We start from the raw sequence: 14,966 nt of genomic DNA, 5'->3' as shown, positions 1-14,966 counted from the left end.
TTGAGATCAGATAGCCTTCGTTTTCGAGGTCGGTTAAAATCGCAAATAATTCTGCACCACATCTGGTAATATATTGTCCTTTGTAGGGTAAGTGAACTCGTTATCTTTTATTTACACTGATGGAAAAGGGATGGAAAGGACATTGACTTACGTGCTTAGAGGGCTACTTAAAGTTGAGTGTGTTTTGAATTGAGTGTTTGTTATACTACTTACCTACTGATCCAGACTTCGTTCACGTAAAACCAAAAAAAAAAAAAGAAAATTTAGGAAATTTTACTTAAACTATTATTTGTATACGTATTACGTAGTATATTATTATTAGTCTGTGCTATTATATATTTTTTAGACGCGAATTAACTACGTTTTCGAAAAAAAGCAGACATAGAGCTTTCTAGAGATTTGAAATTTTAAAAAATGTTATTTGTAGTTACGCTTCTGATTCCCGCAAATGTGTTTACAGTTAAGTACATTGTTTTACATTTACTGATACCAATAGAGAGGCATGTCACAACCAGGGTGGACGTGTCACGTATCTTGGGTAACATGTAGAGATCCTTCATGCCAACATTGACGCTCATTACTTTTCAATGGGGCCCTAATTAAAAAGTGGAAAAGATGGATTGAAAAAAGATCAGGGATCCTTTTTATTGTTTTCATTAAATAATACTACCTACTTCGCTTCACTAAAGACAGCGATTGGAAAGCAAGAGCTTTGAGCGTGAATATTTAAGGACCGGTCGATATTTGTTTAAAGTACAATTTACAATATTTTTCGGGAACGCGCTTCCTGAATCTGTGTTCCCCGACGAGTACAATATGGGGGTCTTCAAGCGAAGAGTGAACCGGTACCTACTAGGGAAGCGCGTACCATCTTAGACCGCATCTCAGCTTTCCATCAGGCGAGATTGTGGTCAAGCGCTTCCCTATCCTAAGTAAAAAAAAAAAAAAAAGTAGTTTTCTTTCATGGTGTTCGGTTCTGCAAGTGAAACTATTATTCGCATGATTTAAGAATGTAAATCTAAGTACTTACTTAATGTAATTTAAGTAATGTAAGTACCTACTTACTAAAGCTTTGTATTTATTATCAAATCGGTACTTTGTGTTGATCATCATTAAGTATTCTATCTCATAGAGTTGGTATGAGAGTACCTATATTTGTAATTCTTTTACTCAAAAACGGTTGATTTGTAAAGGATAAATTTTGAAACTGAGATAGTTTATGCCTATTACCTAATTATGTTACTTCTTAGGTACATCTACTATCGGCTACGTCTAGTATTTATTTTTAGGTTATGGTGTTTACTTCGTTTAAAAACTAGCCGAAATAACCTTGTCTACCAATATCCACTAATAATATATGTAACACCTATTATTGTAGCACGATCAATGCTATTAATATCACTTGTAAGGATTCAAATACTAACACCAATAGTACGATCACTTATTGTTTGTTCATTATAATATAATCATATATGAAATTAGTAGATTTCCGCCCGCGGCTTCGCCCGCGTTTTCAAGGGAAAACCCTATGCGGGTTACGGTTACGGTTCCCGTGGGATTTCCGAGATAAAACATATCCTATGTGTTAATAAATTACCCTCTATATGTGTGCTAAATTTCATTGTAATTGGTTCAGTAGTATTTGCGTGAAAGAGTAACAAACACACACACACATCCTCACAAACTTTCGCATTTATAATATTAGTAGGATTTGTGGAAAAGTTATTTATTACCCATAACACGTAAAATGTAGAGGTAAAATTATTATTTCTCATTGTTATAGTATATATTCGGCAGAAAGTTCTCAATATTATTAATTAGTATACCTACAATATTTATTATTCCGAATGTTTTATTATTGAAGCTTTCTTCAGAAGAATAGACTAACGTTTTTTGGGTTTCCAAGTGGATTGGATTCTAATTGGGTAGAATAGGATATTTTTATCCCGGTTCGATATTGACAAAGCGGGCGAAAAGACAAAATATAAATATCTGCATTGCATACGGTAAAATCTTACTCGCTAACTACTAACTACTTAGGTACTAATTTTTTTGGTCTGAAAATTTGAAAACTGTCAAGAGTTTATTTTGAAAGGAAAGTCGGTTTTTGGGTCTTCGATTATATATCGTTATACGTTAATTTTATGAAGCTTTCGTTAATTTTAAAAATCGTAGTGTTACAAATAAAAATAGAAAGTAAAGTAATTTTTATCGCTATATTGTGTATGTTGCATTAAATAAAACACGGGATGACATAATATTATGTATTCCCAGGTGAGATACCTATTGGTCGCGGAAGAATTCTAATCAATACCCGCGGCCCCATCATTAAAGCGGCTCGACGGAACACAGTGGGGTTTTAGTCGGTAAGAATCCGACATAACCCACGGCTCCTTCCCCGGGGGCCGTGGGTATCTTTGGAAGATTTCCCCACTATAAAAAAAAGGTGAGATACCTATTGACTACCTATGACTCTATGACGTAACCTTAAAAGCATCATAGGTAGAGCCCATTTACATAAAGAGGTTCGATCCATTCCATCGTCATACATAATCTCCTGAATGATAACTAGACCTATGCCTGCAATTGATAAAAAAAAACATAAAACGTCACTTTTCCCGCGCTCCACGTAACATCCGCGCTCGTCGTTTATACGCATGTCTCTCTCCAGTATTGAATGGACGCCGTCGCGTTAAGCGCGATTTTGTTAGAACGCTCGTCCTTTCAGACATATTGATTTCCATACCCTATTTTAATATAAAGTCAATCTCGGAGCGTCTTAGTGTTTTTTTATTAAAATAATACAGTGCCTTTACAAGTGTTTTTATTGCCTGACATCGATTGCCGGTAAGTAGGTCACCTGTGATTGATTATTATCCTATTGTGTATGTTGCTTCGTCAGAACGCAATATCATTAGGTGTTTATTTTTCTTTATTTGCGGGGGTTAATCTTTTAGCCGAGTAATGAATGGTGAACGAAATTAACGTGAATAAGCGAAAAGGCGTACCATGGAGGTTGAATGGTCGGATCTGTTGTTGTTTACAAAAAAATCTATAAATTTCTAGGTGAATCAGAGCGAGTTTACGTAAAAATACGTTTTATTTACCGAAAAACAAAAAATATTATGAACATTACCGATACGTAAGCCTAAAAAATAAAGGGCAAAAAGGTTTTTTGTCGACTCTATAATAAAGTCGACTCTACTATATTTTAAATTTAATATTAACGTACTGATGTTCAGATGTTTTGAAGTATGTAACTATATAGATTAGTAAAACCACCATTACAAATCTAAATAATATCATACAAAATAATATGTCAATTGTTTTTCATATTAATTATTTATTAACGATGATAAGAATGTCAAAGCTGATGACATTTTAATGGATAATGATTGGGCACAGATAAAAACAACCAGGCGTTCAAAACAAGTTCGTTTTAGTTTATTTACTGTTAAAATATATGTTATTATTTTTATGACAATAAATATGGTAGAGTCATTATATAATAAACAAGCTATGCCCTGCGGTTTTACCCGCATTGGTACCGTCTTATTAGTCTTAGCGTGATGCTATAATTATAGAGCCAGCCTTCCTCAGTAAATGAGCTATCTAACACTGAAATATTTTTTCAAATCGGACCCATGGTTTCAGAGATTAGCGGGTTCAAGCAAACAAACTCTTCAGCTTTATAATATTCGTATAGATGTCGATTTTTTAATGTACCTAATACCTATGGCTACAATTGAATAATAAATGGCTATAAATCTAATATTCTTTTTTACTCATTATCTATACTTAACATGTCGTGGAAAAATAGACTATTAAGCATGCTTTTAAAAGTCGTTTAATTAAAAGGCTTCTTACATTGTGCTAATACTGTTTACATTTATCTGTCCTTTGGTGATTTATGTAATTGATGCGAAGTAACGCGAACGTTGTTATGTAAAACTACTTATTCCTATTTACATTACGATAAGTTATTTCATGTTTCCTTTCTATTGTGTAGACAATTAATTCTGGCCATATAAATAAACACTAGCTGTGCTCCGCGGTTTCACCCGCATTGCTCCGCTCCTATTGGTCTTAGCGTGATGATGTACATATAGCCTTCCTCGTTGAATGGGCTATCTAACACCGAAATAATTTTTCAAATCGGACCAGTAGTTCCTGAGATTAGCGCGTTTAAACAAACAAACTCTTCATCTTTATAATATTAGTATAGATATGCACCCTACAAAACAGGGTGTAAACTTATATATTAAGCTAGCGGTCTGCGCCGGCTTCGCCCGTGGTACATGTTAACGTTTTCTCACTATAAGAACCATCCTCGTACTTCAAGGTATATTATAAAAAAAGAATTAACGGAATCGGTTCAGCCGTTCTCGAGTTAGTTAGTTCTCGCATACCAACACATTTTGCTATTCTATCGAACTAAAAAATAAATAAAAAAAATGCAGGTTCTCATACAAATATTTTTGTTTGTATTTATAATATTTCTTTACCTTGATTGAAATTAGCAACTTGATTTTTAAACATATTGTTAGGAGTATGAATTCAAGATTTACATGTCACGTGAAAACGAAATAAGGAAAACTAATTAGAGGTACACACTACACAGTACACATAGAGACTTCTTTTTACTGCTTAGAAATAGACATAAAATGGAAAACTCCCTTTATTGTGCTCATTCTAGCCTCAGTCGGCAGCAGACTTTTTTCTACTTGTTTTGTTTTTCCACAAAACTATACTTATTGAGTTTGAGTATTACACTAGATTTTCCGCCCGCAGCTTCGCCCGCTTTGTCTAAAACTTAATAAATTATATATTAAAACTTCCTCTATCTATTAAAAAAAACCGCATCAAAATCCGTTGCGTAGTTTTAAAGAATTAAGCATACAAAGGAACATATGGACAGAGAAAGCGACTTTGTTTTATACTATGTAGTGATTAGTATAACGTAGGTATTCGCGTAGATAACACAGTAAACAGAACATAAATAGATTATAATTAAAGCATGTGTTTAAGAAAAACAAATGACAAATTCACAACATATGTATTTCCAGTATATTTCCACTTTCCAGTTCAAACAAATAACGTAATAATAAAACAAAAAAAAATCATATCAATAAATTCCCGCGCAATCTATACCATACTATAGATATATGTATTATAAAGCTGAAGAGTTTGTTTGTTTGAACGCGCTTATCTCAAAAACTACTGGTCCGATTTGAAAAATTCTATCGGTGTTGGATAGATCATTTATCGAGGAAGGCTATAGGCTATATATTATCTCACTAAGAGCAACAGGAGCGAAGCAAAGCGGGTGAAACCGCGAAGCGCAACTAGTATTAAGTAAAAAGTAGATAAAAGAATGCGAATATGGCCGTCACACGCCAAAATCTAAAAATGTTTTATTGATATATAATTTCGGAACCGGCGCCGGCGCAATTCATACCATACTTCCGCTCTTGATAGTGCTTTCAAGGTCTTCGAGGAATATTATTTTATCTCTTTGTTAGTCCAAGTTTATATTATATATGGCTATTTTCAAAGCAACAAATTATCATGATACTGATAACTGACATTACATTAAAGTTCTCTTAAGGGCCTCAGCCCTCAGCGTGTTGGACCTGTGTCTCCAAAAAAGCCTTCCAACGAACCGGATATCTTCCTTCTGGTGATACTCGAATTGTGTAGAGATACATAATATGAAATGTAAGCTCAAAACAACCAACCCAATTCACCAAATCACAACTTTAATCTGTATGGCAATAAGAAACTGTGCTGAAAGAATTACCGTCATATAAGCAAATTTGGCTTGATCCTAGCCAACTGCATAGTTTTCATTATTGTGCAAAAAATACTGTTTTCCATTATACCACTTCTAGAGGCTAGAGCAAGGGTAAGTAAGATCATATTCACAGAACTTCTGGACCACAACCCTCATAAGGAATGAAACCAAAATGGATTATAGTTTTCGAGTATTATACTCATCCCATTTTATTTTTACAATTAAAATAATAAATTATAAAATTTTCAAATCTAACGCAATACTTAAGCTTTTTCTTTTTTACCTCTATCTTATCAAAAACAAGCAAAATTCTTGACAATTTCTATTATATAATATAAATTTATACTTAGAAATTCCACAAAAAATATGAAAAGCACAACATACTTACAATACAAGAAATCAAGTCAGACTTCGGAGGTAGGTAATGTTTATCATATACATTTTCAAACACAGATGTACAGATTAGCATTTTGTTTACATTGGTAAAAGTTGACATCGGTGTCCTTCCTTGAATCCAGCTTGCACGTGTTTATTTTCTTCCTTTGACCTTTCATCCGTATTCTACATAGGATAATAAATGTAAATCTTTCGCTGTTCACACATTTCTGTATGTAGCTATTTATTTGTTAGCATATAGTTAAAGAAAAGTGAATAAAGTTTTCTACGTCTGTTTGTCCACATGTCCTGCTCCTGCTAATTTTACAAGCAAATATGGTGCTTTAGGAGGATTCGTGAAGTTTTCTACATAAATTGTACAACCTTCTATTTTTTTCTTAACGTGGATAATTGATATTTTCTTGATCAACACATAGATATTATGATTCAAAATGCTATTTAAAAGTCCAAACCTAGAAGTGAACCTTATTAAAGTACCTATAGCTTCCATTTCTATAAATAAAATGAATCCATATTTCCCTTGGTCACGGGCCACGGCATCACGATTATAACGATAATTATTTTTTTTAATATTCCTTGAAGTACGAGGATGGTTCTTAGAGAAAACGTAAACATGTACCACGGGCAAAACCGGGGCGGACCGCTAGTAAGTCATAAAATGCATAATACACTGTGGGATAGTAGGTAATTGATAATTGTAAAAAAATCTAATTCAATCCAAGCAACGTCGCGTGATTTGGCTTGTTCGTAATTTGTGCGTGTTGACCTTTTAATATAAATAAATTGATGAACATGACTTATACCATCGAACAAAAAACAACTGTATTCATAGAGCGTTTAGGTCCATATCCCATAAACCGTTGAAGCAGTTTTAATGACACGGTCTGTTTCTTAAAATTAAGCATTATTTGACCAGATAAAAAAGGTCACATACCGAATAATGTATCCTGACAAATGCGTGGAAAATAACATCCTACCAAAACATTCTCATGTAAAATCTAGCTTTCTGAAAAAGTTAAGAATGTAGAGCCAAGCCAAGCTCTACAAGCCCTAACTTTACAAACTTAAGACTTACCTTACTTAACTTACGTGTTTTGGCCGTTCTGCGAACTTCAGATGGTGTACCTAATTTAAAATAATTATTTGTTTATACAAAATAGTTCTTGAAATAACGAAACGAACAAGTCACATATTTTTACTAACCTATAAAAATCTACAAATTTATCAGAGAAAAAGTCTCCATCATACCAGGATAAAATATTATTATCTCCAGTTTATTACTTATGTTTTTATCTAGCTTAAGTTAGAACATCGATAGTACATTTTTAGGCACGTGCTTCGAATGCCCAGTGAAAATGAGGTTTTTCTTTACTTAAGTTACTTATTCAAGTCAGGATTAAGCCATGTGCTAAGAACTTGCAAAGTTGTAAAGACCAAAAGTCGAAACAGTAGTTTTTGTCAGCTTCTTAGCGGAAGGCCATCAAAAACTATTCAGAACTACTTGTAGAAGTAAGTAGAATTAAGTAGTAGATATACCTCGTCCACATATTTCTTTTTCTTGCCAGAAAGTGTGTACTTTTTCACCTAAATATATTATGTCATTTTATGGCTCATACTTTTGCACTTGAGTATTTTATTTTTATGTTGACTAGAATAATTTGCTCCTTATGAATAAGACTGTGCATCATTCATCACAAAATTGTTTAGGAACTAAGTAAATTGAACTCATTTTATGTTTTTATTATGTTATAGGTACATTTATACATTATTATTATTATTACCTTATAGCTCTTGAAAATCTCCATAAATCCGGATTACGCAAATCGTTAGAATTCAATAAAAAGTCAAATAGCTAGTTGGAACATCCAAATGTGAATAAAGTCATACATTATGCGAGCACAATTTTATCTTTTTCTGTATTCTTAGATTTCATTAGAATTTCTTCAATTCTATCTTCTTCGCTTATTGATAAGATTAATTCGTGGAATTACTACGAAAACACAGTATTTGACTGTATGCAGTATGTACTATTTTATTCGCTACATTAGTAAAGTATAGTATGAATTATATGATTGTACACAATTATTTATAATCGATTTTTTATAATAATTACATTATTTAATCCGTAACTTGTCCCTTTGGGACGGATAGACAGTCATACTAATACGATAGTAATTGCTTTTATAAATTGCTTCTATAAAATACGTAATACATAGTACATTGTAGATGAAAATTTCCCTTTGCCAGAAATTAAAATAAATACCTTGGAATTACATAAATTTATAATTTCCACCGCTCACAGCGCAAAGGTTGATCCAAGGGTTCTTATTTCACTGCATATTTGCACTGCTTTCACCTCTGGGTTAAATTCAGTTTAATTAGATGTCATCAACCTAATGAAAAATGTATGTAAACATTGCTATGACTTACAGGATTTCCGGACACATGTTTGTTTTGATCATCTACACTAATATTATAATGCTGAAGATTTTATTTGTTCGTTTGCTTAAACACGCTAATCTCAGGAATCACGGGTCCGATTTGAATAATTATTTCAGTGTCAGACAGTCTATTTATCGAAAAATAAGAAGGCTATATATCATCACGCTAACACCAATAGGAGTGGAGCAATGCGGGTAAAACCGCGGAGCATAGCTAGTTCGAAATATTATGCTAGATGGTGGTTAATAGGTGCATTTTTTATATAAATCCCGGATAAAAAGCCCTAACCCTCTAACAGCACAATATGTTATTCTCTATTATATAATACTAAGGCACATCATTTTTCATATCGACCTTTCTGGGCATTCCTAGATGGTGAATATCTATGGAGCATTTTGGGCACACCTTGTAACACACTCCATCCCTCTTAACATAAATCTTTAGAGCTACGTGATTTGATAACCTCGTTGTTTAGCAATCAAATTCGCTAAGTATACAAAGATTGGTAGCAAATGATAATATTAGATAGGTATTAACTTCCAGCACTAACATTTAATTTCGCTTTCAAATGTGCGTTTGATATTTCAAGGTTACGGCAATCAAAATAATAATCTATATTTAAGAAGGAATCTACTACGCGAGTTTGAGAGCTGTGTTTTGCAAGAAAATGCACGTAATTTCGTGTTATATTTAATGTTTTACTTACTATTTATGTACTGTAAGAATATGTTGTTTACATTGTGCAAAAGGCGTATTTCGAATTTGAAAACGTGAAGTACTTCAGAGGAGAGCTTGATTACAATTTAAAGTTTTTCGATTTGACATCAAACTAGGTAGTTAGGTACCTATTAAAAATGCCCAATTCTATTAAAAAATCTTAGGGAATTATGTATCAATCAGGATCATAACAAAGAGCTATTTCTGCAAAATGAATTGTCTTGAAGGCATCCAACTTTTTGTCTATTTAGCATAAAAATCAAGCCTATTTATCATTATTACCCTTCCATATATTAATGTAGAGCTCTTTCTTCCTCGGTTAATCCCGCGATAGCTTATGCAAGTGGGTGGGTATCATCCAATGCATCCTAAAAATACCCTTATTATTCAATAGAGGATAAAGACTGATTGAAAATAACCTAATATTGCAAACGCCAACCGTGGGCGTAGGTAATCGAAGTAAATATTTACCAAGCAATAAGATTATTCCTACGGATACAAACAGGCTCCTGTGTAAGAGCAAAACAAACGGCAATTATTAATTATCATTGGTACTTGCGTCAATATGGCTTAGAATAGACGTTAGCCATATATGCTTTATCAGCAATCTTCTTAAGTACTTAATTGCACAATGCTCTGCGTCATGGATGAGGAACTTTCGTCACCTCTGTTTGTTGAGGACTTTTTCTCGAATGTCCTTAATTTCTCTTGGTGTTAGCATAGATGATTTTATAATGATCAGTAAAAACTGGTAAAACACACCATATTTACAGTAACAGCACAGAATACATAATAGTAGCTAAACGCTAACAGTATTATCATGAAATTAGGAAATTTTTTTAATGATCCAGTCTTTTTTTCTACTTAAATAAGAACGCGCGTTTTGAGTCTTTTTATACATATATACGTCTGTAGACTGTAGTACAATTATAATTGTATAAATTTTTATATTAAGTACTTTGGTTTTTATGTTAATGACGAAGGTATAGTTATCTGAATTTTAATAATTTTAAAGGTCTTGGAGAGCGAAAAGTTAGAATTACATGAAATAATGTATCACTAATTATTTTCATGAAACCTGTAGCAAGCTGATCTTCTATATAGTCATATATCAATTTCAGCACAAGGAGACGATGAGCTAGTGATTTACCTCCATTACTCATCGTCATATGATATTGTGTTAACAATTTGTCGACCATCTACGAGGGTGTGGTTGATACGAGCTAGGAGCTTTACAATATGCCATATTCTATATTTATTTTTAATACATGAAGTTGGTACCGCAACATGAATTTTATTGAGCAGGAGAACTGCAAGCGTCATGAATTTTCGTTGTTCTTTTTGTAAAGTACCTATTGTGCCATCGATTTTGACTTCGTTATATTTTATGTATCTTCTTTTAAAAACTAACTGGCTAATAGGTAAAATAAAAAAAAACAGCATTATATATATTAGAGGTATTTGATTGTTGTGTTATTTTATCTAGTATTTTTACTAGAAGGAGGGAGAACTATAAAAAATCATTACGATACGATCTCATTCGCTGCTTCTACGCAGATTTAAATCAAGAACTACCTACATTCGCTACAGTAGTTTAAAGAAAATCATCTAAAGTCTAATTGCCCCTACAAAATGAGGAACATTTCATAGCTAATCACTATCAAATCAATCGCGAATCATGTACAAGTTTTAATTTATTATCTGGCGGTTCGCCAGCTGTGTCTGACAGACTGCAGTAACCTAGATTGATGGAGAGATCGTGTTAGCGGGAAATGCGTCCCAGATGTCAAAAAGTCTCGCACAGATAACATAATAATATAATATTCATTATATCCTCAAACTCATCTGGTTAGTTTTTTTAGGACAATAAATAAATATTTTTCAGAACAATTTTCACACACGGCACGATCTGATCCTATGGGAAGCTTTTCGCATGTGTTATGGAAACCAGATAAACATACATATGTATATAATCCACACTAGTACATGTTATAAATGCGAAAGTAACTCTATCGGTCTGTTTGTTACTCAATCACGCCTTAAATACTGAACCAATTTGCATGAAATTTGGTATAGAGATATTTTGACACCCGAGCTTTATATATTATAATAACACCCAGACACAGGGCAAACATCCTGATGTTGATATTGTTCATCACACAAATATTTGCCCTGGGTGGAAATCGAACTCACGACCTCTGACTTGGAAGGGTCACTACCAACGAAGCCAACCGGTTGTTTTATAGAGTCAAAATAGAGTCGTAACAGACATGCTACTTTGCTGTAGTCAAAATATGGTTTGCATTATGCTATAATTGATTGAGTGATTTTTAATTAATTGAACAATTTGAACTACGTAACAGTTAAAAAATTGGGCTCGCAAAAACATGAGATTTTACTAAGTACTACGTTCTAAATTCTAATTGAATACTGAAAAAAGCGAATGAAAAGAGAAAACAATATTAATTCTTTTGGGGAATCCCTATGTGTTTCGATGTCGAGAATAGACAAGTAGGTAGGGTAGACATAAAATAAGTAAAACTTATAAAAGTTTACAAAACAATATATACTAATATATATATATTATATACTAGAGGTCCGCCCCGGCTTCGCCCGTGGTACATATTCACGTTTTCTCTACATAAGATCCATCCTCGTACTTCAAGGAATATAATAAAAAAAGAATTATCGAAATCGGTTCAGCCGTTCTCGAGTTATGCGCTTACCAACACATTTTGCGATTCATTTTTATATATAAGAAGATTACGTATTACAATATTATTTCCTACTAATATTATAAAGCTGAAGAGTTTGTTTGTTTGAACGCACTAATCTCAGGAATTAACGGTCCGTTTTGAAAAATTCTTTCGTAATAAGATAACGATGAGGTTCAGAAATCATATTGAATCAATTTATCGTCTAAATATATAAAACCTTATTTACACAGATAATATATCTGACAAATGACAATGCATTCTTGATACATAATGTAAATACTCAATGTAAATAAAAGTAGTCGAATTGTTTGCCGACAGTCTCTGCCATAAACTCGTAAGTAAAGACCGTGCATCGGCGGATTTTATGCTCATCTTTATTTAGTCAAGCGATATTGTCTGAGACAATCGATCGACCGCAACACGCTACACGATAAATTACTTTTTACGTTCACTCCATACTTTTCGTACGAAGCGGTGCATGATTTAGAGGCAGTCACACGGGGCCGCTGCCGGCGCTCGCTCGCGATTCATTTCCATACATTATCGGTTTCAAACTGGCGGATATCCCTAGAGCCCCTCGCTTCGAGGCCCCCCTCAGGGCCAAGAGCGTGTGCCTAGCGGAGCGCCCTCGTTCCCGGTATGAGCGGAACGTTCGGAGCGCCGATTCTAAACATTTACGATACTCTGAAAAACAATTCATACATAAACCGATAAAAAATACCAAACGACAGGCCAAACCGAACAATGTTTTTGTCAGGCAACAAAAGAGAAAAATCGTCGAAAAAATACCTTGCTCTGTCGCTATTCAAAACCTATCGATACCTATGACTTACGCTGATGAACCTAGAACGACCCATTCGACCTCCAAACGCCAAAATACATGCAACATACGTTCTGATAATAGATCTTTTAATTCCAAACAGGTCACCGACGTCAAGAGGCTGTGTCAGACGATCGGCGGAAAAGAGACGGAGAATAAGTTACTACTGCAGATCAGTGAAGCCAAGCAAGTGTCCGACTTTGAAAGGATTCTTAATTCTAATGCAATACTGTGGGAGCGCGCTCACGGTCACGTGTGGCACAAACACGTCGCTACACACACCCCTACGTCTCTGCTTCCGTCGCGACCTCGCTCCTCTTATTCGCTCCGAGCTGTAAGTCAAGCTTATCACTATCTCTTTCGGCAGCACGAAGAATCTCTGCAGCCTCTTATAGACAAATACCGCCAAGATAATGTCAACGACCATAAAAATCCATCCGTGAGCTTATTAGAAAACAATTGGTACGAAAATCTTCAGGATTTGTCCGAATTTTATGAAGACGATCCAGCGTTACAAAAGGAAATCGAAAGTATAACTGATCGAATTATCGCAGAAGAAGTTCGGACAAGTGAAGGTGAACAAGCAACGACTCGTAGTAACTTTAATGTTAATTTAGCTGAGCTATTTGGTCTACACGTAAACGGAGACGGCGTGTCTCCAACTCACAGAGAAGACTTAGGCCCATCGCCAGCAACAGAAACAAATGAAACCTGCGACGAGAAGGAATGGCTCGATCCGATTATGAACTCGAACTCCGATGATCGAGAAAATTCTAGAGACAACATCGGCTCGAGCGTCGATTGTCTGGCTCAAAACCTAAATACGGTTCAAATTGATTGCGATACCAATGTGCCAACAATAACGTTTAGTAATTGTTGTGAAGGTCGTTCGCGAGCCGACATACCTAACAATACAGACGTCGTCATCCATCTGACCGTGCCCGCAATTGAAAACTCTGATGAATCCCGCCCGCCAATGATGTGACCTTCATTAAGGATCAATTCTACAAATTAATTCGTGATTTGTGCTGTGGTCGCTCGTTCATTAATGACGATGATCGCGTTAGAAACGGAGCAACCGAGACCGACGGAGGAAAGGGTGCCGAAAATAGAGGCATCCAGCTCACAGAGGACCTTAACCCGCTCGAGCGCGATAAGCCAGAAATCTGTCGACATTATAGTTCACCCGGAGAGTTCCAATAATCCTCTGCATCGATCGAAGCTGGCGCCCGTGAGGTCGGCGTCAGATTCGCAATCGTCGGGCAAGAAAATATTGAACTTGCGAAAGACTAAGAACTCGTCGATCGAGTCGACAATGAGTTTGCCAAATCAGAAGTCTTTGGAGAAGAAACACAGTAGTCTTCGCCACCAGAAGTCGATAGTGGCGCACTCGGACATCACACTGAGCACGCAGCCCTCCATGTCCGACGACAGGAAGGCGCTGCGCGAGGCTTTATATCAGGGTATCTTCCATAGACACAGACGGACGATTTTCGCCGTCGGCTCGTTCCTTAGGATGCTAAGAAGCAAAACGTCCAATTACGACTCCATTAGATCGGAATCAGATGAGATTTAGCAGTTAATTACTAATTAGTTAGTTTAGCACATAATATATTAAATAATATACGTTGGTGATGCGACAGACTGCAATGCTTTTTAATGTTATTCTATAGTTATAGTGAATGATGTTGTTAGATTGATAATTTGTAACGATTGTTTTGTATTAAAATGTTCCTAATTAGTTTGGAAGTGTTTTATTGTTTGTTAGGACCTGCTCGTAATAAAGATCGATTTAAAGTTTACAATAGAACCAAATAGGACGTTAGAAAAGTCTTAAATAATGAAGTAAGATGACCTCGTTCCATAATGAGATTTAATGTATTGACCTATAAACCAAAGTTTGGGAATTTGAAAAAAGTAATGTGACATGATGATTGGAAGTAAGTAGGTAGTATTACAATATCGCGTGACCTTAGCAATTCAAGGACACGCTTATATCGTATTCCCAGTTACCTTGACTTTAAAAAATGCGATATCGTGTTGTGGTCACAACACGTGCTTTATTTTTTTTTATTGACAG

At 34.8% G+C, this 14,966-nt stretch overlaps 2 protein-coding genes across 2 annotated transcripts; both read left to right on the top strand.

Moving 5' to 3' along the window:
- The first annotated feature begins 12,890 nt into the window (after positions 1-12,890).
- LOC123700438 lies at positions 12,891-13,874 on the top strand. Its single transcript, XM_045647648.1, has one exon. It carries the CDS (start codon positions 12,891-12,893, stop codon positions 13,869-13,871), a length of 981 nt encoding a protein of 326 aa, XP_045503604.1. The 3' UTR covers positions 13,872-13,874.
- A 60-nt stretch (positions 13,875-13,934) lies between these two features.
- On the top strand, positions 13,935-14,630 carry LOC123700207. The gene has a single exon (XM_045647358.1). It carries the CDS (start codon positions 13,935-13,937, stop codon positions 14,460-14,462), a length of 528 nt encoding a protein of 175 aa, XP_045503314.1. The 3' UTR covers positions 14,463-14,630.
- Positions 14,631-14,966: the final 336 nt, after the last annotated feature.

Source organism: Colias croceus, chromosome 19 (assembly GCF_905220415.1).
Source record: "Colias croceus chromosome 19, ilColCroc2.1".
In the NCBI taxonomy this organism is placed as follows: domain Eukaryota; kingdom Metazoa; phylum Arthropoda; class Insecta; order Lepidoptera; family Pieridae; genus Colias; species Colias croceus.
Note: the sequence above shows the minus strand (reverse complement) of the source record. Positions and strands in the feature narration are given on the sequence as shown.